Source organism: Trematomus bernacchii, unplaced genomic scaffold, assembly GCF_902827165.1.
Source record: "Trematomus bernacchii unplaced genomic scaffold, fTreBer1.1, whole genome shotgun sequence".
Lineage (NCBI taxonomy): Eukaryota > Metazoa > Chordata > Actinopteri > Perciformes > Nototheniidae > Trematomus > Trematomus bernacchii.
In genome coordinates, this window is record NW_022987313.1 from 11,524,020 (window position 1) to 11,550,675 (window position 26,656).

General features: G+C 41.5%; 1 protein-coding gene across 1 annotated transcript in view; it reads right to left on the reverse strand.

Moving 5' to 3' along the window:
- The window catches only part of LOC117496566 (filamin-A-interacting protein 1-like), a 30,937-nt gene extending 12,502 nt beyond the window's left edge, over positions 1-18,435 (reverse strand). Inside the window, exons 1-4 of the mRNA XM_034148304.1 lie at positions 18,213-18,435; positions 7,290-7,584; positions 6,760-6,933; positions 6,406-6,584 (exon numbers count right to left, since the gene is read on the reverse strand). Of these exons, the coding sequence (XP_034004195.1) occupies positions 6,406-6,584; positions 6,760-6,933; positions 7,290-7,577 (641 nt within the window). The 5' untranslated portion in view covers positions 7,578-7,584; positions 18,213-18,435. The remainder of the gene's footprint in view (positions 1-6,405; positions 6,585-6,759; positions 6,934-7,289; positions 7,585-18,212) is intronic.
- Between the last annotated feature and the right edge of the window lie 8,221 nt (positions 18,436-26,656).

Below are 26,656 nucleotides of genomic sequence, written 5' to 3' on the forward strand. Positions count from 1 at the left end.
CTGGAATGTCTCCCAGATGCCCCCAGACCGTAACCATCAAATTTGGTTTGAACGAGAAATTGCGATTTTCATGAAGCTGCTGATGTAAAATCAATGTGTGTGTGAATGTTTCCCCTCTGCCTGTGACGCCCTGATTGGGGACACCTGACGCCCTGATTAAGGACACCTGACGGCTGGCAGAGGATAAAGAGGCCGGAGGCAGAGTCTCGATCGCTCGCTCTCCCGCAGAGGACCTGACCACGGAGCAGCCACGTTGCTTAGCCTTTTTTGGCTTTTTCCTTTGTGTTAGTTTTTCTTTGTTTATGACAAACTTTGGTTAATAAATATATTTTTCATACATGTTCTTGTCCTTTCCCACGCTTTTTGTTATGGCCAAGAGCATGACAGATGGGGGCTCGTCCACTTCTTATCTGTGATACAGCAACGGATAGGTAAGATTTGTGTTGGGAGTTGGTGCGCGTGTATAAAGTTTGTTGGGAGCGCGTTTGCAGTGCGGCCGGTTTCTTTGCTTCGGCTCGTTGTGGGAAGGACATTTCAGATCGTTGTTTGGGGACATATTTGATTACTTTGTGAGGCTTTGATTTGTTTGGTATTATATTTTGGGAGAGTGGTTGCTAGTTGTTCTTAGCCGTGGTCAGCTGTTTGTTTTTGTTTTTTTCTCCTTTCTCTCTCGTGGGGGTTTGTTGGTGCGTTGCAGGTGGAGCAGTGCGGAGCGGTGCGGAGTTTTCCCTGGCAGGTTAAGCGGCGGTTCCCTTGGGATTGTTGAGCGGGGTGTGTAGTGTTGCGGAGAAAGTGGTTGAAGCTTCGGCTTGGGAGCATGGCCGTGGTCACAGTAGTGTTGCTAGCTTGCTAGTCGCTTTGCTGGGCCAGCGGTCTCCGGTGCATAAATACCCACCACAAGTAGGCCACTGCATGAAGACTAGGGAGGAGATTAGTCAGTGGGATGGTGAGTTAGTGGGGAAACTCCAATCAGAACATTAGTGTTGTTCCACTTTGGACGCATAATAAGTGTGGTGGTATATGTCCAGGTTGTTTTTGTGTTTTTTTTTTTTCTTTCTCATCTCTCGGTTTAAAGGTCCGGTGTTGTGTTCCGGTGAGGGGTCGTTGGAAGTTAATATGGCTGACGTAGGGGCATTTATTGAAGCTCCGTCTCAGGAGTTGCTTGGTACTTTTTCAAGAGAGCAGCTGCTCTTAATTGCTGAGCATTTCTCTGTGTCTATTGTCGGGGATAGAAGGGTGAAAGACAACATAAAGGACTCTATAGTGTCGACGTTAAGGGAGACGGGAGTTTTTGCTGCAAAGGAAGAGGGGGTTTTGTTAAAACCTCGTTTTCAGGCAAGTGCACTTTCTTTTGAGCAGCAGAGGGAAATGTTGTTGTTGCAGCAGGAACACGAAAAAATAAAGTGGGAACATGACAGAGTAAAATATGAACGTGACCAGGAACATGACAAAAAGAAGTATGAGTTGGGAATTGAAAAGGAAATCACAGTGGAGCGGATGCGACAAGAATCTGAGAAAGCCAAGATAGAGTTGGAGGGACATCGTCTGGCTATTCTCAGAGATGGCGCGTTGTCCGGTGAGGGGCTGGGTGAACAGGTGACCAGGTCTCCTCATCGCTTTGATATTGGTAACCTGCGCTTGCTGCCTCACTTTAATGAAAGTGATCCTGACACGTTTTTTTTGTTTGAACGTGTAGCTAGCGCTAGAGATTGGCCTGATGCGGACTGCGCTCTGATGCTTCAGTGTGTTCTCACAGGACGAGCGCAGTCTGCATATTCCTCGTTATGTCTGGAAGATAGCTCTAGCTATAGTAAAATAAAATCAGCGGTGCTTAGAGCATATGAACTGGTGCCAGAGGCCTATCGACAGCGTTTTAGGTCCTTTGAGCAAAAACAAGATCAAACATATGTGGAGATGGCGAGGGATTTGTCTGTTCATTGTAAGCGTTGGTTAACTGCTCTTGACGTCACTACTTTTGACGATTTGTGTGAGCTCATGACTTTGGAACAGTTCAAAAATATTCTTCCTGACAAGATCGCTACTTACATAACAGAACACAGGGTCACGTCTGCGGCTGAAGCTGCTGTGGCAGCTGATGAGTTTGTGTTGCTTCATAAAAGCAGGTTCGGAGGGCGCTCTGGGGCCCTAACTGTTTTTGAAGGAAGTAGAAAGGCTGTTGTTGGTTCATTTGGGATGGAGCCAAGGAAATTGGGTTTGGTCAAATCTGAGGTGGATAATAATGATATTTGCCACTATTGTCGTGAAAAAGGCCATTGGAAGGCAGATTGTCCTGCGCTTAGATCAAAATCTGAGGGAGGAAGATATTTTGTTGGGCCTGTTGCGTTAGCTGCTCCTGTGAAAAGCTGCTGTGTTGCCGATGTGCTTACATCCCACTTATGTGGATCTGAGGTTTTGGCATCTTATGCTCCATTTATACGAGACGGCTTGGTGTCATTGGTAGGTAGTAATGTCAGGGTTCCAATCAAAATCTTGCGAGACACAGGGGCTTTTGATTCCTATATTGTTGACTCTGTTTTGCCTTTGTCTTATGAAAGTGACACTGGTGACACAGTTCTGAGTTGGGGAATGGGATTAAAAGTTCTTCCTATTCCTGTTCATAGGATGTATATTGACTGTGGTCTTGTTAAGGGTGAGGTGGCTGTGGGTGTACGTCCAGCTTTGCCATTCGAGGGGATACACTTCATCCTGGGCAACGGTTTGGCAGGTAGCAGAGTCTGGACTGATGTTCCCCCTGCGTTTTTAGTCACTGGCGGTCCGATTGAGTCAGGGTCTGAGGAGAGCTCTACAGTGTTGGCAGACGTCACGTCCTCTTGTGTGACCACTCGTGCTATGGACAAAAATATGTTTGGAAACCAGAAGACCAAGCATTGTCCCACTAGTCAAAGTGGTCGTGGCGGCGGTGGCATTGATGGTGGTCGTGGTGGCGGCAGCGTTGATGGTGGGCGTGGCGGCGGCAGCAGGGGTCGAGGAAGAGGCAAGGAAATGTCCTGCTATCGGTGTGGAGAACAAGGACACATGGCTCGTGACTGTGGGCATGCCAACGACCGGAAGTGCTATTCCTGCGGTGGGCTTGGTCACATCCAGAGACGGTGCAGTCGGGTGAAATGTTACAGGTGTGGCGACATTGGCCACGTTGCGGTGCAGTGCAGTAAAGCCAGTGAAACTAACTGCTACAACTGAGGAAACATGGGCCGTGACGGTAATGTATTGTCTGTCATACTGTTCGATAAATCGTTCTCGCTCTGCCCATCCTTTTAAAGTGTGCTTCTCAGGTAGTTTACCTGAGTTGCTAAAGATGTGGCTGGGTGTTGGAGGAGCGTTGGCAGTGTGAGGGTTGTATGTTGCAATTGGTGGTTTTGTTGGAGGTGGGGTGCATTATGTCTTGTGTTTTTGTTGTTCATTACTGGTGTTTTGTTTTGTTGGGATTGGTGTGCCGGTGGTCCTGGGGACACCGACTTTAATATAAATGTAAATTAACATTTATAACTAGTTTAGGTTGTTTGAGAGGTACAGCTACCATTCTTTAATTAGAGGTTTGATAAGTGCAGATCACATAGTAAAACACGTACACAGATACATTATTTTGTATTTTTATTAAATTCGACAATGTCAATTTCACTTTCCACTATGTCCACCGTTGTTTTTTCACAGTGGCTTGTCTGTGTTTTGTGTATTGCCGTCAGCTATCTATAAATACTAAATCAGTTTTGTGTCCTTCTACGGCAACAGATAGGAGAATCTGAGCTCTGCAGGATCTGTCAGATCAAGACCATAGAAAAGCAGAGCTCATCCCCTTTGAGGTGACAGAGGCCGACTTGTGCACGAGCCAAGGAACCTGGTGGAAACTCCCTGGCACAAGGAGGAGGTTGTTGCATGCAAACTAAGGATCAAATGAAAGTTAAGTGGAAGTTCACTTCTGATTTGTACCATGTGCTGCACCTGTGCTGTGCTGCTTTCTATCAGCTATGCCAGCAGCTTTGCTCTATATAATGTCTGTCAGTTGATTGGTCCATCACAATCCACACTGAAGGCAGAGGGATGTCTTTTTTTGTAAGACATACCTGCTAAGCATCATCACATTAGCATTGCCATTGGGATGTTAGCAGAGCTTATAGTATGGCTGTTGACTACTCTTCTTTGTAAGTTGCACACATGATATAAACTCCTTTAGCAATTTGGTTGAAATACACAGGCTCTTGATAACCTATTTTCAGCAGGTGTGCACATTGATTCACAACCAAGAACTTGAAAACTCTTCATATATGTTTTGAATCATGACTTCACCTCTTCCCCAGCCTTTTAAAAAACATCCAAAGGAGTAGCTATACGCTATGTCTGCTGCTCATAGCCATCTCTTCAGTGTGATGGCAGCTCAGCTGTCAGGACTGTGATTTAGACTTCATGGTCTGTTTCCTGTGTCCTGCAGTAAAAGCTCAAGGATAAAAAGGTAGTAAGTACCTCCGACGTTTGAAGTTTTGACAGTTTAAGAAATACAGCATACTGTCTCTGCTCTACAGATGACTGACTATATATACATTATACCACAGATGCTATCTTTTGTGCTGTCCTTTGCACATGATATCAGTCCTGTTGGCAAACTAAACTAATGCTATATGCACAGAAAACAAATAACTTACATATGTACCATTTACAATTAAAGCAACCTTATGTAACAATTTTGCTTTACAAAAATGGTAAAATAATTTTGATGCCACTGACTTGCAAAAGGGAATAGCCTATATTAAGTTTCTGTCAGACCCACTCATCGCCCTGAACAACACTGAGGTGATTTTGGTGAAACTGGATCATATTTTACGAGGTAAGCGTTTTCTAATTTTCTTCTGATGTCCTTCAACTGCTCTACATTGACTCTTGGTGATTTAAAGAGTTTCCTGAAGGACCAAAAGCTTTAGTCTACACATGCTAAATTAAGGCTAACTGCTGCTAATGACAGTTGCTGTAGTTAGCTGGAATCTTAGTTAGATATGCTGCTCGGACTGCAGCACGTCTTTTCACTAGCAAAAGCGCTATGAACAACTAGGAGAAGGACGTTTTTCAAGCCTCTTAGGGGTCGTGCCAGAACTGGTGCAGGCTAGTAGGCTAATATGATATATCTTGCTATGTTGTGTGTTTTTGCATTAGCCTTTTTGGCTTTGTTAGCAAATCTTCCAACCAGTTCGTTTTTGATCATTTATAAGTGATCTTGATAATCGCTGTTAACGCTAGCTAGATTTAGTACAGGGGTGTATTTATAGGTCTCCTATGCTAAATCTTTAAAATACTGAATCCAACATTCAGTTGCTCCAATGCATCTCCATCTCTCAAAGTAATTGTGTGAGAATGGACAGAGATGTATTATGGGAATTAGAAGAAAAGAAAACGGCCAATCAAATCCTTTCATCTGTAACTATTTTAATTACTAGGGCCTCCTCTCTCATACACATTCATTGCACATCTACACACAACCACTCTTGTTTGATCTATGTGGGGCCCCCCCACACACACGTGATTTAACCATCCCCTCTCAGATGTTGAAGTGTGTGTACGTCCCTCTTTCTCTCTCCCCCCCCCCCAAACTTCTCATCTCTTGTCTCCTCTTGACCAATGAGCCAGATCGTAACCTCGGCAATGACTTCATTTCACAGATGATGTCATGGGAGATTCGCCCCTGTCAAAGCCCTTTATTCCTTCACTTGTTTTTCCTCCTGTTCCTCCACCCAGAGGCCCTGTCTCCTCCCCTCTCTACCCATGACCTCCCTCTTTCCCACAGCAAAGAGCCTGACCTCTTCCCCTCCTCCCCCTTCTCTTCCACACACTCCGTACCTCTCCCTGTCAGACAAAGGTATGCAAGGTTATCGCTTTAGTAACCATCTACCCCCCTCTTCCCTCTCTGGTTATTCACTTGGCAGATGAGGCGATCTTTCACACATTCTCCGATCTCAATGCATTCCCTTGCTGCAGTTCCTCCCTGGATTCTCTCACCTCTTGCACTTTATATGTTCCACACTGGTTTTATAAGCCATGTCGGCTTTATAACTCATGTCCTCTCTCTCTCTCTCTCTCTCTCTCTCTCTCTCTCTCTCTCTCTCTCTCTCTTCTCCGCTCTCTCTCTCTCTTCTCTCTCTCTCTCTCTCTCTCTCTCTCTCTCTCTCTCTCTCTCTCTCTCTCTCTCTCTCTCTCTCTCTCTCTCTTTCCACCTGCAATGGATTTCTTTCACCAATCATTTATTTCTTCTATTTTGCCAATAGAAATCTCCATACACAATCATTGATATAGTATAACAATTAGTAATATTGACGTCTTTGTTATTTATGAGTATGTTTGGTTTAATTTGGAGATGCAATTTCATGCCCCTAGCTCCGTCATTACTCTCCACCTCCTCACCTTTCTCTTTCCTGCTCCAGAAGATTTGTGAAGTCGTCGCTCTTGTCCATGTAGTCTACATGTTTGCGTTTCTCTGTGTCCAGCTCATGGACAGTGCGGCGGTGGGACTTCTCAGCTAGAAGCAACTGACCCAGCATCCTCCGGTACGTCTCTTTGTGCTTCTCCTGCAGACGGTCCAGCTGAGGCGGAGCAAATAAACACAATTACACACACAGGGCAAGGACCAACCATGCATAAAAAGTGAATTTTATTTTGTGTTGCAACATCACAATAACCTCCTGCAAGGTGTTCAGGAATGTCAAACTGAAATGATTTTCAACATAAAACCACTATAACTGGCAGTAGCTAACCTACCTCAACCATAGGCTTTTGGTAGACGCTGTCATCGTGCGGCTCAGTGCCAGTGATGGAGTTGTCCCTCTGCAGGGCATGGAGGGCCGAACCAGGGGCCGCAGATCCATAACGTGATGCAAGGTCCTCTGGGACAGTCTGTTTGGACTTTAGCATGCTGATAACATCTTCTCTCGCCTGAAATTACAAAGGATTCAACAAGTTGTGACCTGAGGAGTGTTTTTACACCATTTGGACACCTGTAGAGACATCAATTTTGAGTGCAATTTAATTAAATGTTAAAATGGTTTGCAATTCCATCATTTGTTTAATGGATCCAGATTTCCCGCAAAAGGTCTCTTGGTAAACATTCCTCAATTTTCTCTGGCATGTTACACTGCCATGTTCTACCACAAGATAGAGCTATTGTGCATAAAATGTCAGTCAAACTCATTCCAATAAAGCTTGTTTCTTTTCATTTAAACTGACCCTGTGTTCATCCACAGTGCCTCTCATAGACATGTTTTCTATCTCACAAAGAAAAGCCGACCCACCTGAACCTCTCCTTCCATGATCCCCATCAGTTTGATCAGACCCTCTTTGGACAGGTCCATGATGGTTTTTTTCTTTTCTCCCGCTTCAGGGGAATCAAACAGTAGCTTGTCTTTGTCAGAGATCATCTCGACCTCTAAATGATCATCACTGTCATTCTGCTGAACTTTGGCCTTCAGGCTCTTCACTGGCAGACCCACTTCCTGTTCTTGACTGAAGTCATGGTCCCCCTGTTGAACCCCAAGCACCCCATTGGCTGGGCTTTCCACACCGCTGCTTTTGGACCTCATTTTCTACCTGTACCAAGAGAAAAATACATGTTGTGTTTAGAGCAAATAGTGTCTTGTTTGGGTGTTTTGTGACACTATTTATGGTGGTATGTTTCTTTGAATTCTGTACTTTTAATGTTTTGTTATCCCACTTACAGCAAATTTAGCTTCGATTGACAAACACAAACCCACTGTACACATAATACTGTACTCTCGATACAACTGGAGGACATTCCTAATCCTAAATAAATACCCACAAATTACCCTGCTGTGTGTGTGTGTGTCTTGTGCTGAGTGTTGTTTGGGGACTCCTGGGTGCCTTTTTCTGCTGACATAGCAGTCTGAGTTGAACATTTTATCCAGACCCTGATAGTAAATCCTTTGATGACAGGCAACATTTTATTTGACCGTATGAATCATTTATAACGACACAAGCCATGTTGAGGGTGCCTACAGCATGCTTGATTGCTTAAACATACAGTGAGCTCGGAAAATAACATTGAGAAGTTAGTATATGTTTTGTTGGCTCCTACAGTGCGCTTCAGTGTTTCCCAACATTTTTGTGTATGATGTATCTCACAGCTTTGTCAAGTTCTTTTTACTTTCAAGTAGGTTTTGGTTTTGTTTGTTGGTTGGTCTATTTGTTATCCGGATTACGGAACACTTTAAACTAAACGTGAGGTATTGGAAGTTGTCGGAGGTCTGAGTGTTACAAATGTTTTCATTTGAAATGTGTTTATAAGTGGATATTATTTAAAAGCATTACATTTATACTGTAAAAGAAGACTTTTTAAATACAATTGATAGGTGGCTTTGGTCAAGCTTGCATTCGTACTACAATCACTTGCTGTCTTTAAAGCTTTATCTATTACAGCCTTTTCTATCTGTTGCGCTAATTTGAGCCAGCAATTTAAACTATGTATTACTTTTGGCTAGCTATTTTAACCATTTATGTAGGACTGAAAGCTAACTACTTAAAGGGATTATAAACCTGTCTTAGTTTTAGGTAACTATTTCAACTATTTATTTAACCGTTTTAGCTTTTCATCTTTGGCTTCAAGCTTACCATTTCTAACTGTCTAAAAAATATTTTTAGCTTACTATTTAAATGTCGTTTTTTATTACCTTTAGGAAATAATTGTAATCTGTTTAGCTACCTTATTTGAACAGTCTGTCCAGTAGGCTTCCTTTAGCAAACTGTTTTAGCAGTTTGCTCAGTATACTTTTAACTAAATATTTTAAAGTTTGTCAAGCACTTTTAGCTAAAATGGATTAACAAATGTATGGATACATGTTATAAAAATGTTTTTCAAAGATGCTCTGTAGGTCATCTGGATAAAAGTCTATAATGTAAGCCTTATACATTTGTTTAAGGTTATTTGTGTGTGTGCATGCATGGGTGTGTTTCAGCTCTTTGAAAACAGCCTTTGTGCATTTTGATTTCAAATGCACAAAGCAAACTTTACATCAACAGCTTTTTAATTACTACCAGATTACACCCCCGGCCCCAAAAATCCCCACCATACAACCCTGGTGATGTCATAGCACCCTAACCTCTGAATCATGCATTGAGAAATCCTGAGCAAGTTTGCAGCAATCACATGAATTCGATCTTAATCAACAGATTGGATACATGGTTTAGAATAGTCCTAAGACAGTGAATGCACAGCTTAGTACAACACATGTACACACATAACTGCACAGATAAAACACTGATGAGCATTTCAATTAGTCTAGCTTAGATAATACAAGGTGACAAAATTGAATGTGTACTTTTAGAAGAGGAATTAGACTTTATATATGCAATTTCATGAGGTCTGAAAGTGATTCTATCAAAGGTTTTGGTTCACATCAAGTAAAACATTTAACTTGTTGGAGACGTTAAGCCTGCAGTGACTTCTAATGATGCTTGAAACCAATCTCTTGTTTCCAGGAAAAGAAACCCAAGCACATCAAAAGTAAGAGTGCATCTCAGTTCACACCACGTCAAGATCTCTCCTTATCTCAGTTCTTGGAGTTCACAGGCTCCAATGAGAGCTGGTTCTTAACCGGAGATTCATTTCAGTGCCTTCTTTCCTGTCCATAACTATTCGTTTCAACTATGGGATCACGATCATGGAGCCAAATGTCTCACAGCGTTCATCCCACCATAGAAACAGTGTTAAGAGAGTTATGACCAGAGGAAAGCTCAGTGCTGGAGGGCATTAGCAATGGCTCCACTGGTCCCTCGGGGTGATGAAACATAAAAACATATGCTATACTGTAAATTACTCGGGTAGAAGTACTGGTGACAAAATGGTTGACACTGACATGAAGGTTTATTTTTAATCTCTGGACTGATGCCAGGAAAATCTGGCTCGAAGCTACTGTTCCCGCTTGCCTTGATTTGTGGTGCCACTCGACTACAGGGGGTCTGTGTGTTTGCTGAAGGAGTTATAATGTACTAACGAAACGTTAGTCGTCTGTGGGCATGTATGTCTGTGGACTGACTTTTAGACTGTCTCAGTGTTGCAACCAAGAGTCCTTTGCCCCCCCCCCCCCCCCCCCCCCATTGAAAGCCCTCTTTGTAGGTGTGTCGTTAATTTAATCCCAAGAGGGTCTCTAGTTCACTCCTCCAAAGCAACACATTTTGTATGCACATTGTTATTTTAACCATCGTTAATTTGCAATTTTGTAGTTTGTTCAAAAGGAAATCCATTTTGCAAGACAAAATCTCCAAAGTGCAAATGCATATGAAACATCTCTTGGACAGCTTTAGGAGATAGTAATGATCCCAACAATGTCATAGGCCTTATTGATGACAAGACTTTGTTTGGCAAGAATTTGTTGTCAAAGTCTGTTTGTCATTAAAGCCTATTGATGACAAGCCTGTGTCATCAATACAATGTATTCATCGTTTGATCCACCTTGACCGGTCACTGCCGTCTTGAATGTAGAGAATTCTCCAGAGAAACAAATGGGAATTCCAAAGGCACGTGACCTGCATTCCAGTCTGACATTCCTAGTTGTCTTTATGAAAAATAGAGAAGAGCTGGCCCACAATAAGCTTTTACTCTGAGTTCAGCACCAACCACCACAATGCTCACGGACATTCATGGCATCTAAATCATCAGCACAATGTTACTGATGGCCCGAAATCCATTTCCAAAATGCTTTCTAATATGAAATGGTCGCCTCATACCCATCGAGGCCCCAGTCAAGGCCTGAACCTAAATTTAAAGCGGGATCCCAAATCTATCCCATGGTTTGGGCAAGTCCAGCTGTCACATATATGAGTATTTATAGGCCCAAATAGAACACATGCCTCCATTCCAAAGCTATAGCTATATAATGTTGTCAGTGGTCAGCAAGTTTATGAATACTTCTGACTCTTGTCTTTTGTCCGCTATTCTATTTACTCCAAGCATGTCATAAGCATGATTACAAGTGCAATTTAATTTCCAACACCTTTGTAAGTGACCTATTTGCTGATTAGTCAATCAATAGAAGACCAGCATCAGCAACAGTTTTGAGAATCAATTAAACGTCAGAAAATGTTGTTTATTTAAGCGAAAATAGCCAATATTCACTGGTTTCTGGTTTTTAACGGGTTGCCAACAAAACTTGACATTTGAAGTTGTAGTTTTGTGTTTTCATAGCTAATGGGCATTTAATGTATCACTAAGTTGTAAACACAAGTTATTAATTGGTTCATAAAAACTAGATTAACAAATAAAAAACTGTCAGTTGTCCTCAATAAACAAGGAAATGGGTATTGGGTGTATGTTCCAGTAACATTGCTGTTAAATACTAGCAAGGACATTGACACGATTAGCAGAAATGCAAAGTTATACCATGATAGGGTATATTAGCCCTAGCCCTACAGCAGTAAAACATATATTATGTAATTACGTTTATCTGTGTCATAAACATAGGAAGAAAAATTGGGGAAGGAGAGAAGTGACATTTGGTGAAAAAGCCAGAGATTTGGGATGAGGATTCATCTTCTTCAGTTGCATATATTGCAAAAACATGCTAAATAAAAAAGGAGTTCAGTGAGTTTGATACATTCACACCGCAAACCAAATGTGACTAAATAAGGAGTGGGAACTGTTCTTCGCATGCGAGCGTTTGGCAACTTGTTCTGTCAGAGGACACTGATCAAATGCAGGACGCTCAAGTAGCTCTTCCGCCCTTACAAGAAAAGCACACCAGCTCGCCAAGATATAGGGAATTTCAATCAAAACTGTAGCTGTGGATGAGATGCAAAGCTACTAGTCAATCCATCTGATATTGAAAGTTTTGTAAGCGCCTAGTTCCCTGCAAGGGTACAAAGCTGCAGCCTGTTCTTGGATTTTGATTGACAGCGCGTTCCAGCCTAGGCGGCCAGTGACGTCTGGGGTCAGATATTACATAACAGCCATGTTATAGGAAAATTAAGACGCTTTAGGCAGAGAAGAATGCAAAACTTTCTCTATTCAGATAGCAACAGCCATTCAGACATAAAAACATTGCATTAAGATTCTTCTTTTCAGAAGCATTTCGCCTGTGGTACGAAAAAATTGAACTGTCAAACAGCCTTTATGGACAAAACTCAATTTACAGCTTGTCTTGTACTGATGGCTTCTATTAATACCTCGTAGGGACAGTAACTCTGAAGTTGGCACGTAATACTGGAGCAAAATGTCAGCATAGGTTGTGGGTTTCATCTTGTAGTATTTTCCTGATGTCACATTAACCTGATCCGCTCACTGGAGTCTACTGTAAGTTCAACAGTTAAGGTTTCACTGATGAACACACTGAGAGGAATGCAGGTATTCAAGATCTGATTACTCACATTAAGTGCTTAATATAATCAGCAAAGGTAGTTTACGGAATAAGTCACTTGGAAAATATACCATATTTTAAAGTGGTACAGGTGTCAGTTTGTTAAACATCCAATGTGACTAACTTTTATGAACTCATGTGAAAGCAAATCTTTACAAGTTGAAACATGCTCTAATTTCATGTCATACATTATGAACATTGATGCTGGTGGGAGACTTTGATGCACAACCCTAACCCTAACCAGTGTTGAGCAAGTTACTTCCCAAATGTAATACAGTACATAATTACTTACTATCTTTTTTAAGTAATAACTTACATTACAATATTACTGTCTCTGAAATGTAATGAGTTACACTACTTTTATATTACTTTTTAGTTACATTACCTAAATAACCGCAAAAGAATGGTTAGGTATTTTAAATGCTAAAATGTAGTTTAGTGTAGCTCATTATACATCCATGTGACACGTTGTTAATACAGAGGTACAGACCACTGTCAAGGACTATAATTACATTACATTACATGTAATTTGTTGGACGCTTTTATCCAAAGCGACTTACATACATTCAGTAGGCCTACTGTGGGCAATCCCCCACAGAGGAGCAATTTGAGGTGAAGTGTCTTGCCCAGGGACACAACGACATGCTGACTGCAGTGGAGGTTGCTAAGGAGGATCAAGAAAGAGAAAGGAAAAGAGGTTAAAAGACGGAGCGCTGGACGTCAGATAAATCACCAGAAGAAGGCAGAGAGGAAGTAAACAATAACAGGAACACGGAATGGGCTCTATAGTTTGTTTAGTATATGGCCGTGTAATAAGCGGGATAATGTGCAGCGAGGCGGTCATTATGGGGAAAATAACACCCGACAGGCTGATCAGGGAATTTTTCTCTGGTGTCGGAATGTCTCGCGATCTTGGTAAATTCTTAAAAAACAAAACACCATTTAATTTCGGGTTAAAATTAGTTTTAACTGCGTTACTGAGAATTGTAACGGGTAGTATATTACCCAAATTTCATTAGTAATGCGTTACATTACTTCGTTACAGCAAAAAGTAATACATTACTGTAACTCCGTTACTTATGTAACGCGTTACACCCAACACTGACCCTAACCCACTGTTATCAGAACATACTTATCCAAGAATATGGATGGCTGCAGCTGCTGGAATACTTGGCTCATCTCCATCTGTCTGAATAAATGTAATATACATGATGGGGAAAAAATAACACGTGAATTATTTCCAAGAGTTAATGTCCAGAGCAACAGCTACCAAATTATCAAGCACCAGATTATTCTAGACTGATGGCATGAGTGGGTATCAGCTTCAAGGAGTGTAGATCAGGGAAGAGTTCAAGTTCTGGCTGTTCTATGAATAGAAACAGCAAGACAACATATGGATGAAGCAGTCTCAGATATGATGCAATGTTATGGGGTCGCCTATGTGTCTAAGGTCTCTTCGTGATGCTTAGATCAGAATACCATAGATTTACTTTTCTGTCTTGGCTAGTGGTCCCAGATCAAATCAGTTTTTCTGCAGTTTTTAAGGTCCTTTATCAAATAAATAAATATTGGGCTTGTTGGCATGCCAATGACATTCATTGCAACTTCTATAGAATACTGGCTAGTAAAGTATTAGGGTTACTGAGCAGGTTCTAGAAATATTTCTCAAAGTTATGCTGATGACGCACCTTTATTAAAGGCGTTAGCATTAGCTCAAAGCGCTATTGTGCCAAAGTAGAGCTGTGCTAGCATGCTAGAATCTTGGATTTGTAAATGTATTGCATTTATATAGCGCTTTTCCAGTCTTTGTAACCATTCAAGGGCCTTCTCATGCACAGTCAGTATACCAGGCTACCATACAAGATGCCACCTGCTCATCAGTGATTAACGTTCACACCTTTATATATACAGTCTATGGTTCACACACATTTACCCCTTTGACCATGTCATAGATTGAGGGCATAGAGTGCCACAGTGACGCGTCCTAAAACCCGGAAGTAAACTCCTTCCGGTTCCTTCGACAAAAACCAATGCAATTTCTCCATAGGATTTTGGAAAATAGCTCGAAATAAGGTCTGTGGTTGACACAAATTGAAGAGATAGATCACGTTTTGTTCAGCCGGATAATATCCACATGTCTACCCTACTTTTATAATTTTCGAATCATAAATCTAATCAATAGATTTAAGATATTCTTTCTCAGAAGGTGCTGAGGACGAAAACAACATAGGAGGAGGGCTATGGTTGGAAGTAAACTCATCATCTGGTGTCATACAACTCCAATGCAATGATAAAGTCTGCAAGTGTTTTCTGAGAGGAAAAAGTTTGCTAACACATCAACGTTAAGCAGTCTGTAGGGTAGTGTGTTTGTTATCCTGCGGTGGATTCTACAGGCCACGAGATTTAGCCCTATTTAGCCTGTTCTAGCTAGCTGTGTCAGCTAGTAAACACATCGCACTTGGAATAATTATTTAAAATGAGGCTAACCACACCATTCCAAGTCTTCACCACCACCACCCATCTAAGACTTGTAGCTGAACTTTTGTATAGTTTCTGTTGCCATTGTGACTTTGCTCTTTGGACTATTGTTTAAAATGTTCATAGAGAAGAATCAGTTATGATAAAAACAATAAAATGCTTTATTGCAGGTGAGACAAGTAGAGAAAAAAGGACATGGTGTTACAGTACACTGTCTCACTATCAGAGGTGTGAAATAGCAGTATGATAATTGGTCTTCAGCTTTCAGGGACAATCAACCAGCCAGAAAATTCTTTCTCAGTGTTTTAAGTAATATACACTCTTTACCCAGACAAGCTTTTTGGGTGGCCGTCTCCTCACACACCAGTTTGTTGAAGAGTCATGATGATGTCACTTCCCTGAAATCATGCATGGAAGATGAAAGACATGGGACTAGGGGACAGAGGGTGGGAATATATTTTCATTCTACTACAAACCTACAGTAAGTACTGAAAGAAATATAAGTGTTATCCTAAATTAACCTTTCATTTTTAACTCCAGATATTCCTTCTGTATGTGAACTTTATGAGTGACTTAACTCGTTCTAATATTACTACATGTCAAGAGCTAATTAACAACCATACTGCAAGTATGGCAGGCGTTACCGCAGCATCCGGACAAAAACCACCAGATTCAGAGACAGTTTCATCCCACAGGCAATAAGACTGTTAAACACCTGAACTGTTGAAACAACATCCATAACATTCATCTGCTACTTAGTAATTATTTATCTATGTATCTAATATATCATTCCAATAGCTTGCATATAGACTCTTATTTCACTATTTCACTTTTTTTATACTATTTTTCTTTTTGTATTTACTTTTTAATATTTACTTGCACTATATTTTCCTGTTTATCTGTATTATTGTGTTGCACTGTTGGAGAAACCTTTGACCTAAGATTTTCATCGACATAACTACTCTGTAGCTATGTTCGTATGACAAATAAGGAACCTTGAACCTTGAACCTTGAGTATACTTTGCCACTATATCATGTGATCTTGAGAAGATCTTAGGTTGCTATGGTGTTTAAAGACTTATTTTTAAACCATGGGAACATGAGTTATAAGTACCACTGTTCTGTGAAATATCCAAATGTGTCTAAACTGCATTTTTGGAATTCAAGACCAGAGGCCCTTATATGATTGGAGCTGTGCATGTGTCAGTGACAGCTGTTGTTGAGGCCCACCAGACATCATGGGGAAGATACCCACTACTGGCAGCAAGGTGCCCAACCTCCCACTATATTTTGTTTATGTCCATGCACAAAGACATATCCTCCAATGATTTTGCCTACATGAACACGCAAACAGATCCATCAAGCAAACATGCACAGTTAGGAAGGAATGGGGTCACTGACTTGATAATGTGCAGGAAACCGTAAAGGTGTCAGAGCATAAAGAAAGCACTGCTTTTGAAGTCTGTAACGGCATATAAATCATCCTCTTCAATACATATTGTTCTTGCAACTCTTTCTTATTTGTGTATAATATATGTTTACAACTTAGTTTTTGTAATTCTAAATAATTTGGCTATTTAACTACTTGTTCTTCTTGTAAAAAGCCAATTTCAGCATTGGTCAGCAATTATTTGAGAACATGCTGCAAATGCCAACTGTGTTTCTGTATTAAACACAGTTTGGTTTCAATTTAGGTCAAGTTGTTAAACGTGTACCATTTTAGAAAAGGTACCAATAACACAACAATATTATATTCATTATGTATTTTGTCTATTTCCAGTGTGCCACTCACTTCAAGAAAATGCTAAATGTTGCAACAAATAAAAAGGCCATCACTTTCACAATCTCCCACACAAGTTAACACCAATTTACAGTTAAACTCAGTACGTCCTTAACCTGTCAATCAAGATCTTATGTCACTCCAGTGACATAGAGCTAAATAGTTATATTGTGAGGTAAGCTTGTGACACATTTAGTGCATCTCCAATCAATGCTGCTTTGGCAAACACCCACACTTGGCCAGCTTGGTTTCAGTTCAAACAGGGACCACCATTATTGATTAACAGTAAGACTGATTCATTTACAAGCTGGGACCGATAACTGTGCAGTCAACATTCACAAATCTGTCTTTTGCGAGGGGCTTTTTGGCTGATTCAGCTACACAGACCTGTGCCAAGCTGGAGAGGATGAGCTTAGATGAACCTGGAAAGAGCTCAAAAATGTTAATGAGTAATATCTGGCCACTGGTTCTCTTTGTCTGGTGTCAGTGGTGATATCACTCTGAGTGCACAGAGGCCACATCAGCTGGAGAGGGTGGGAGGCAGGGAGGAGAGAGGAAGGGTGAGGTTTCCCAGAGCCCCTGGACACTGACAGACAGGATCTTTTGTCAGCAGCGTTAGCCACACCTGTGTTAGATTCCCTTGCTGAGAGCGAGATACATTTAATATTTGGTATATTGAGGCAGGGTGATGTGTGCCTTGACAAATGGTCAAGAGGCTAGCAGGAGCCATGTGTCTGCCCCGAAAGGCCGATGACTTCATGAAATGGAATTCATTTTGGCGTCATTAGGATCCATAAATATTCAGAATGTAAGATGTCATCCTGTTGCAGCTCACGCAGGCCTGAGATGCTTTGGAGCGGGGGGAGGGGGGGGGGGAGGGTGTTTATATTTGGTGTGTACAGTCGGCGCAATAGGTGTTTGGAATTGGCGCTTCCTCAGAGAAGTAAAAGCTGTATATTTCTTTGCCGGTTATTCCAAAACATAAAATTACAAATAAAATGGCTTACTGTCTATCTCCCCCATTTTCAATATCGTCCCCGCGTGTCTGGTTAAGTTATGGGCTTCTCTTCCCACGTGCAAAGCACAAAGGTCCTCAAACTAAATGGTCTTATTCATAGAGAAATATGCAATGCAATTTATTGAGAAATGTTTGATTCATGACCCTCTCTCTTCTGTATGCGTTGTCACAATGCCAAATCTGTGTTACCATTCGCAGCACCAAGAGTAGTCCCTTGTCTTCTCATAGTGGGGTAATTAATACAACATGTCAAGATCCATATTATTTGAAAGTATAAAAAATGAGCTGAATTAAGTATGTGCTTCAGGGAAGAGTCGTTTCATTCATACAGTGGAGAACAGTTCTAACCACAGTTCAGGGGAAGCCAAATGGATTTCTATCAATCAATGCTCTTTATTGGCTCCATAAAATGATGTCAGCCAAGCAGAAGCACCTGTATCTGAGACATTTCCTGTATTTCAGTCAGAAAGCAGAACTGATTTCTTTGCCAGAAGCATATGTCTGTCATAGTGTTTTGCCCACACAAGAGCAGGGAGAACAAGTACAGCTTCATTAGGAGACTCAGGAGACTTACCTGTTGTTGTGTTGTCCCCAGGTTTAAGCAGTTGATAATCACACCAAGGGTAATCCTTGAGAAAAGGCAATGAAGCAGTAAAGTATCCAGTAATATCCTCTGGCTCGTGTGGTCCACTTGTGGTGTCCGCTTGTGCTGGCTACTGAGTTGTGCCAAGACCCATCACAAGCTCTGCTCTCTCCTTCTCTCTCTCTCTGCGTTCAGCTCCTCAGGTCAGAGAGGGAATGGTAGAGAGCAATAACTTTAACTTGCCTCTCTCTTACCCTCCCTCCCTCTTTCCCTCCCACTATCCAGAACTGCTCTGCATAGCAGTCTAAAACACACCTCTCAGTTTCCCTCCCTGCTATCCTTTGGAGAAGTCAGTTGAAGAGTGTGTGAGAATAAAAGCCAGAAAGGGGGTGGGGGGCAGGCACTATTCTGCTCCCTCTGGGTTGTTGAAAGGGGTCGTTGCCCAGTGAAGAGAAAGGCAGAGGTGCAGTGATGTCCTTTGTCACAGGGCCAGATCGTGTCACTCATCCTCCATTGTCTCTCTCTACTCTTTTCGACTTGAGTCACCAAGCCTAAAAGTAGTTCTATATTTAACTTGTGCACTATTACCAACACGGGCGCTGTTAGCAGCTGAGGCTAGCTGAATGCTAGACGTTTTGGCTGGCCAGCTACAGAGTTAACTCTCCCTGCTGACCCTCTGTGACAGCTGAACGATGCCATTTTCTCATGCTGGGAAAGTCCGGTGACAACAACCACCCTTACCCCAACAGTGGTCCAAGGAACCACCAATTGCTGACTTATGAGGGCTGAGTGTGGCCAAACTCTCCAGGGCTTTGGCAGCTAGACTGTCTCTTTGGCCCTGCTTGCAGAAAACAAGGCCAGTGAGCTAAATCTGAGGTACAGTAATTGTGCTCTGCATCAATGGGAATAGTTCCCTTTGCTGCCAAGGTACTGTTGGGTAAGACCTGCAAAAAAAGCAGTAGAGAGTAAACAAACCTAACTTTGGTTATTTTTTAAAATGCGGTATAGTGTTTACCCACATGCAGTTTCCTGAATTCTACATAATGTTGAGAGTATCTTAATGGAAGCAGTGAAGTCCAAAAACTTGCTCACCATGATATATATACGTATCAACAATGTCCAACCCCATGTCCTTCACCACACGACTTAAGTGCTTTCTTAATTACATGTACATTTCGAGGTAAACATATTTTATCCCAGGTTAGGGTTGAAGTTGTAAATTGATAAAAGCAAAACAAAATACCAACACAATTACTTGAATATGTGTAGGCAACAAAATCACTTGGTTAGGTTTATTTAAGTGAATGTTGACCCCCTCATTCACCCCATCCCCCCACTAATGCAGACTTTCACAATCTTTTATTTTGTGATCCCATGTCTCTAAGCTTAGGGAAAAATGGTTTTCTATTCTTTGTCAACAAAGACAAAAGACCCAATGAAATAGTTTGCTTGTCTGCCAAGGTGAGCTTCCCTGGTCAATTATTTGCAGCAATATTATTGGTTATTGGTGTTTTCTGATCATTTTTATATTTAACCAATTTGACAAGGCAAAGTTATCAAAGAAAAATTGTAACGGACAAATCTCTTTGTTTCCAGGCTGATCCTGTTATCTGTTACTGGTTCATGTTTATCTTGTTTGTAGCTCCTCCTAATCACTGACTGTATATTAGTTACCTCAACATATTTCGGTAGTTTGGACATTTTTGAGGAACCTTATTTAATCCTGACAATAGTTTAAGTACGAGGAGTCAATGGATTGGCCAACAGCATGCATTTTTCTTTCTCTTAAAGAGAAAGTCTTGTCACCAGAGGGGAACGGGAACATAAAGACACTCTTATCTCTAGGTGGAAACCAAAGCAAACAAAAGACACGGCAGCTAACCAACAGATAAATCACTAGGGAATTATGTCACATGGACACATTCACTCCCTCTTTGTCTGTTCCTCTGTGTTGCAATGCAGATCTGACCCAAGAGTGGTTTTGTTCACACGTAGCCGTTAGTTGATGACCATCTGGGGCTGACGTAATGCTTTGTTCAATAAAATGAAAACATACTTCAGCAGACACAAATGCATAGAGAAATGACAGAAGCACTATTGTCTGGTTGTTGTCCCTTACATTCCTTTACTCTGCTAAGTGCCACTGGATACCTGGAGATGCAAGGTCACCTAAGAGTTCACCTGTTCTGGAGCAGCATCAAAGACATTTTTCAACTTTTTGCTTCCCTGTATGTGACAATCAGAATCATCAGAGCAAAGAAAAACTCAAATAAAAAAACAAGAAAAGAAGATTTGTTTGACAGACGCCTTCTTCCCCGCATATGAAGTCATCCCTCTCCATGTGGTCTCAAAGAAGAGGATCTATCCAAACTGAGGTCATGAGAAGTGTATTTTGATTGAATGCCATACTTCCCACACCCATAATGAAGTCATGTGTTGGGATCCAGTGGGGAAGAGGTTTGTTATGATTTCAATCTGTACATGTATGCCCACAGGACGGTGGTCTTTTCTGGGCCCATTGGGGCTGCGGTTGTTACTTATGAATCATGGCAAAAAATGCGGGCTGGTTGCAACTGCCATTCCCACACTTATGATGGGATCAGAATAAATAGCACTCTGATTTAATTAATTCATTATGGGTGATAAAATGTTGCTGTGAGAATTAAGGCTTATTGTCCAGCTGCAAGGAAACTTCAGCATACATCTTTGTTGAAGGTTCTATCAAAGAAAACATAGGAATAGAAGACAATATCATGTTAGACTTATTACTCTATAATATAAGGGCTAATTAATATATAATATAAACCAGTCCTGTCAATAGAGGATGTAATCCCAATCACCTTTGCCCTCTGTTTGTCTGCAAGAACACACATGCACACACCTAATTTTTCAAACAGGTCCCTTAAGGCTACCTTGTCATCACATGCTCCCCTGCAGCAAATAAATGACTGAGGTCCCATCCAACAATGTTGTCCGTTGTCATAACACTCCTGCATTATCAGCAACTCTCTGGTCACATCTACTTAATCTGCTCAGACATCACCTCAGCTCTCCCGGGCCGCTTTCAGTTTTGGGCGCGCTGACAGATGCTAATGAGCTGTCCATGCAGAGTGAGATTAAACTAGGCCGAGACAACGGGGAACATGTTGTTCCTGGCCTGATGCAATGAAGCAACTAAAGAAAAAAAAGGTCTGGGAAGTGTAAACTGGGGATACAAGACATAAGTAGATCTTCATAGCAGTAGACTGTATGATTATGGCTACCAGTATATAGTGTTTTGTTTTGAAGAAACACACTGACATTGTGCAAAATATGCTTATTTACTTACATGAGTTAGATAAGAAGTTTCTTACCACTCTTATGTCTGTATAGGAATTAAGATAGAACAGACATCAAGCTAGCTTAGCATGGTAAAGAGACTGGAAACAGGTTTAAAAGCTAGCATGGCTGTTGCAAGGCAACCAGGACTAAGTATGGCCGTGCCCAAAACAATATTTGCACCGGGGCCAATCACAACCTTGTTACGCCACTGGGTGTAGCACATGTCTGTAGGCCTGTCGCGATAATCGATAAATTGACTTATCGTACGATAAATTAAAACGGACTCGATAACTTTTCTGAGCTCGATAAATTGCCGTTTACATAAGGCATTTTAGCCAGGAGCGCTGTGGCTGCAGGCGCGCTGTGGATGCCGGCCACGCGCGCTGTGAGGGGCGGGGCTGACACACAGCCAGGTCAGGACACTCCACGTGCACGTGCAGCAGCGTAGCAGCCAAATGAACAATATAGCGACAAGCGGGAGACAACGTGTGACTTACTCGCGGGGAATTTAAAGTGAAATGGAATTGGTTAGAAAACCTAACTACACATCTCGATTCTCCGGTGTGGCAGTATTTTGGATTCAAGCCAAATCAATGAGGCGAACCTACGGACTTGAATGAGCCGGGCGGTGTGTCGCATTTGTTTAAAAAAGGTAGCGACAAAAGCAGGCAATACCACGCATTTTAAACTACATCTAAAACACAACCACCCCATTCCGTTTTCCCAGCTGGTAGCAAACACGGGAGCTGGAGATGGAGAGCCCTCACCTTCCCGACAGTTTACAATCAAAGATGCATTTGCCCTACAATGCAAACATGTTGTTGTTCCTTGCTCGAAAACTTTGAAAAACTGATTTGGATATGGCCTGTTGAGGCATCTGGGTCTTTGACAGTGGACTGTACACTTGCCTGTTGTTTTAAGGAGGGTTTTTTTTGCTTGTGAGATAATGTGTGCTCATATTTATTTATTTATTTATATATATATATATATATATATATATATATATATATATATATATATATATATATATAGCCTATATATAGATATATATCTATATCTATCTATCTATCTATCTATCTATCTATCTATCTATCTATCTATCTATGATAGGCCTACATGTCTGTATGTTTAAGTTTAATCAGTGTGGCCAGGGGCGGATCTACCGGGGTGGCATGGGTGGCAACTGCTACCCTAAAAAATAGCCTTGCCACCCCAGTTGGCAGATTTGTTTTGAAATAAAAGTTGTGGCTCATCGGACATTTATGAGAGAAAATCCCTAATGTCCGAGTGCAAGTGAATGCAGCACAAGACGTGAGCCTTGTAACCCCTCCCCCGGCCCTGGCGCGAGCGTGGAAATGTGATTGGCGGCGATTTCATTTGAACGGGATGGCGCAAAACGAGAAGCATTCCATATATATAAATACGGTCTATGATTCGGACCCAAGTAGAAGGAAGGAATGAGGTATTTGCGGTCTACAATGACAGAGAAGAGACTGTCAAGTTTGGCTGTACTCAGCATTGAAAAAACGCACTAAAGCTTTAGATCTTAATACGTTTTGGCGTTTTGCTGAACAAAATGGTAATCGCCGCATTCAGCTGTAATAGGCATGCCAACTTGATGCTCTGCTCACGGATGACTCGATGAGCATAGAAAACTGTTAAGATGATGACCTTACGTGTGTAAATATTTTTTTTTCTTTGAGGGGGTCTGCCCCCAAAAAACAGTTTTAAAGGTCCCATGTCATGGCCATTTCTACTGATCATAATTCCATTGTTGAGGTCTACTAAAATAGATTTAAACAACACATTCTCACTCCCAACTCGGCCTATGTTGACGTTATGTCAGGGTCCCTGTCGTCACTTTCCAACGCAAGAGGGGGCCCTTTAGCGTCGAGTTTCAACTATCAGGGAGTCCCATTGACTTGCATAGAGCTCCCTGAACGTTAGTAATAGACGAGTTGGGATCGCGGCGAAATGCTCGCCGCAGATCCATTCTCACAGCGTTTATCAACCTTTTTCTTACTCAATATCAAGCCACACTTATTGTTTTTACTTCTTTATTTTTATTGAATAATTTCGGGCTTTTGTTGCTGTCAGTTAGGGGGAGAGTACGGGGCTTAGAATACTGAAATCTGTATTGTTTCATCGTTTTTTCCTTCTAACTTTGTATTCTTTTCTAAACTACACACTGTTATTTACTCAACAATAAGACACAATTATCCTTGTGTTTATTTATTTGTTTGATTAATAAACACAAGTTGGAGTCCGTCAGGACCGAGTGTCGGAGCAGCTCATAGTAGTTGCTTTAGAGAATTTTACACCCGGAAGTAAGTATTCTCTCCGCTTCGCTTGACAAACCCCGTGATTAGTCCTCAAGCTCTGTGATTGGATGTTTGAGTGTGCGCCGAGGGTTACGCAGAGCGTCGAACATCACTTTGAAATGGGATGGAACCACGGCAGACTGTCCAAAACTGGATTTTAACTTAACCTAAAGTATTCTTTAATGTTTAAATAAAGCCTAATTAGTTTGTCTGTTTTGCACATCCTCCTGTTAATATCTTTGGACGTCCTGCACTAAACTGTTTTATTGTAGAGATCACTTACAGTATCTTATTGATATTTTATATTCTATATTTATATCATTGACCTTCTACTTTCCCCCTATGAAAGTATGTAGCCTACTCTTAATATTTTTATGTTTTCATCAAATATAACGTATCAACAAAAAAATGCAATAACATGCTTTAACCGCTAGGCGGTTAAAGCACTCAGGTTTACAGTGTTAACACAATAAAATATACTGCTGTTTCCAGTTTAGTTTATGATGGATGTATTTTGTTATCCACACATATATTGTTTTTAATTTGTAACACCAAACCGACAGAAAAGATGGTCTTAACATGACCCAGTGGTCTAGTTAATAAAAAATATATTATCAAACATAATATTAAAATGAACTCTTATTTTGAAAATACAGCTTCCTGTGTTCGAATGAGCTGCTCCGACCCTCGGTCCTGACGGACTCCAAAAGTCCGACATTATACAATCAAACAAATAAATAAACACAAGGATAATTGTGTCTTATTGTTGAGTAAATAACAGTGTGTAGTTTAGAAAATAATACACAATTAGAAGGAAAAAACGATGAAACATTACAGATTTCAGTATTCTGAGCCCCTACTTTCCCTATAACCGACGGCAACAAAAGTCCTACATTATTCAATTAAAATAAAGAAGTAAAAACAATAAGTTTGGCTTGATATTGAGTAAGAAAAAGGTTGATAAACGCTGTGAGAATGGATCTGCAGAGAGCATTTCGCCGTGATCCCAACTCGTCTATTACCAACGTTCAGGGAGCTCTATGCAAGTCAATATGGGACTCCCTGATAGTTGAAACTTGACGCTAAAGGGCCCCCCCTTGCGTTGGAAAGTGACGACAGGGACCCTGACATAACGTCAACATAGGCCGAGTTGGGAGTGAGAATGTGTTGATTTATACTGTGCAATTTTCCAAACTCACATTGGTTTCTCATACATACAGCATCTCTGTAAAGTATGTGTATTCACCGGTATTCACTCTCTGTCCTAAACGGCTTGTTGGAGCTCCTGCCCCCCCCCCCTCCCTGTGAGCCCAGAGCTCTGATTGGTCGGGACGTTGAGAGGCTCGTTGCTGCGATCTGCTGCGAGGAGCGGAAGCCTGTCGCAGAAACGAGCCTCTCGGCGATGCAGCGAGAACAAGCGAAATTCATCCTGAGTGTAGCTGACGCTCAAAGTGCCCTTATTTATTGTTCTGTATTTTTTGAAGAGTGTTTAATAATGTATGCTTGAACTTTGTTATTTTGTAAAAATAACAAGAGTTGTCTTTCCGGAAGTCATGTGACCTCTTGCCCCGGATGTTTATATTGTGTTTGTGAGAGAGTAAAAGGGCGCTAAAAGTGTCAACGATGTGATAACGTAATTCTACTGCTGGTCTACTAGGCGAACACGTTTTCACGGTGTTTCATGACTGTACAAAGAAGAGAATAAACGTGATTGTGGACATCAGTTCGATACGTAAAGTTCTTTCAAGACCAGAGTAGTTACAGTGAAAACGTAACCTAATCCATCGGAACGAGGTATTCGACCCTGCTGCAAGCTACAGGCTAAAGTGTGCTACGCTGTTCCACACCCTGCTGCAAGCAACAGGCTAGAGGTGAGACGCTGTTCTCAATCCTGCTACAAGCTACAGGCTAAAGTGTGCAAAGCTATTCGATCCTGCTGCAAGCTACAGGCTGAAGAGGCTAAAGACGTGAGAAGCTGTTCCCCATCCTGCTGCAAGCAACAGGCGTATCGTGTCCTGTGCGAAGCTGCGCCTCATCGGACGGTGTGCTGCGTATCCCGTGCGGACGACAGGCTTCATCAGACGGTGTGCTGCGTATCCCGTGCGGACGATAGGCTCCATCAGACGGTGTGCTGCGTATCCCGTGCGGACGATAGGCTTCATCGGACTGTCTGCTGTTGTCCTGCTGGAACACGGGCTTCAGTGTGCAGCTGAGCATCTTCTCCTGGAGCAAATTCAGGTTTCTGCATGGCTCTTCAGGTTGAACTGTACTTTTAAATGTAAACCTCAAATAATTGATGGACAGTCCCACAAATAAGGTAAAGGTAATAAAGACTTATTAGAATAAAGTAAAGAAAATATATTTAAAGTTCCTGAAAAGTAACTGTTATTGTTAAGGGTTATTACTGTTAAGAATTTTATTGGCTAAGTGTTAAAGGTATTCCAAAAGTTGCCATTCATATGCCTGTAACTTAGTCTGTCAGTCTGATTTAATGTCGCTAAATGAAGAAGAGCAAAGCCCAGACCTTGAAGCAAGGAAATCCTTGCGAGAGAGACGGCTAACACCAAAAATGCAAGAACTTAAAGAGCAAGAATTAACTCAAAAGGAGAAGAAGTTCAAAACGGTATATGAAAAATGGAAAAATGAGGTAAGAGACATTCGTACAATACTTAAAAGAGAATGCTCTGAGAGTGACATGTGTAACATGATGGATGAAGTTCAGGGGCTTGAATCCAAATTAAAGGACTTGTATGACAACATGCGACTTAATACAGCACCTAATCTGGAAATTCG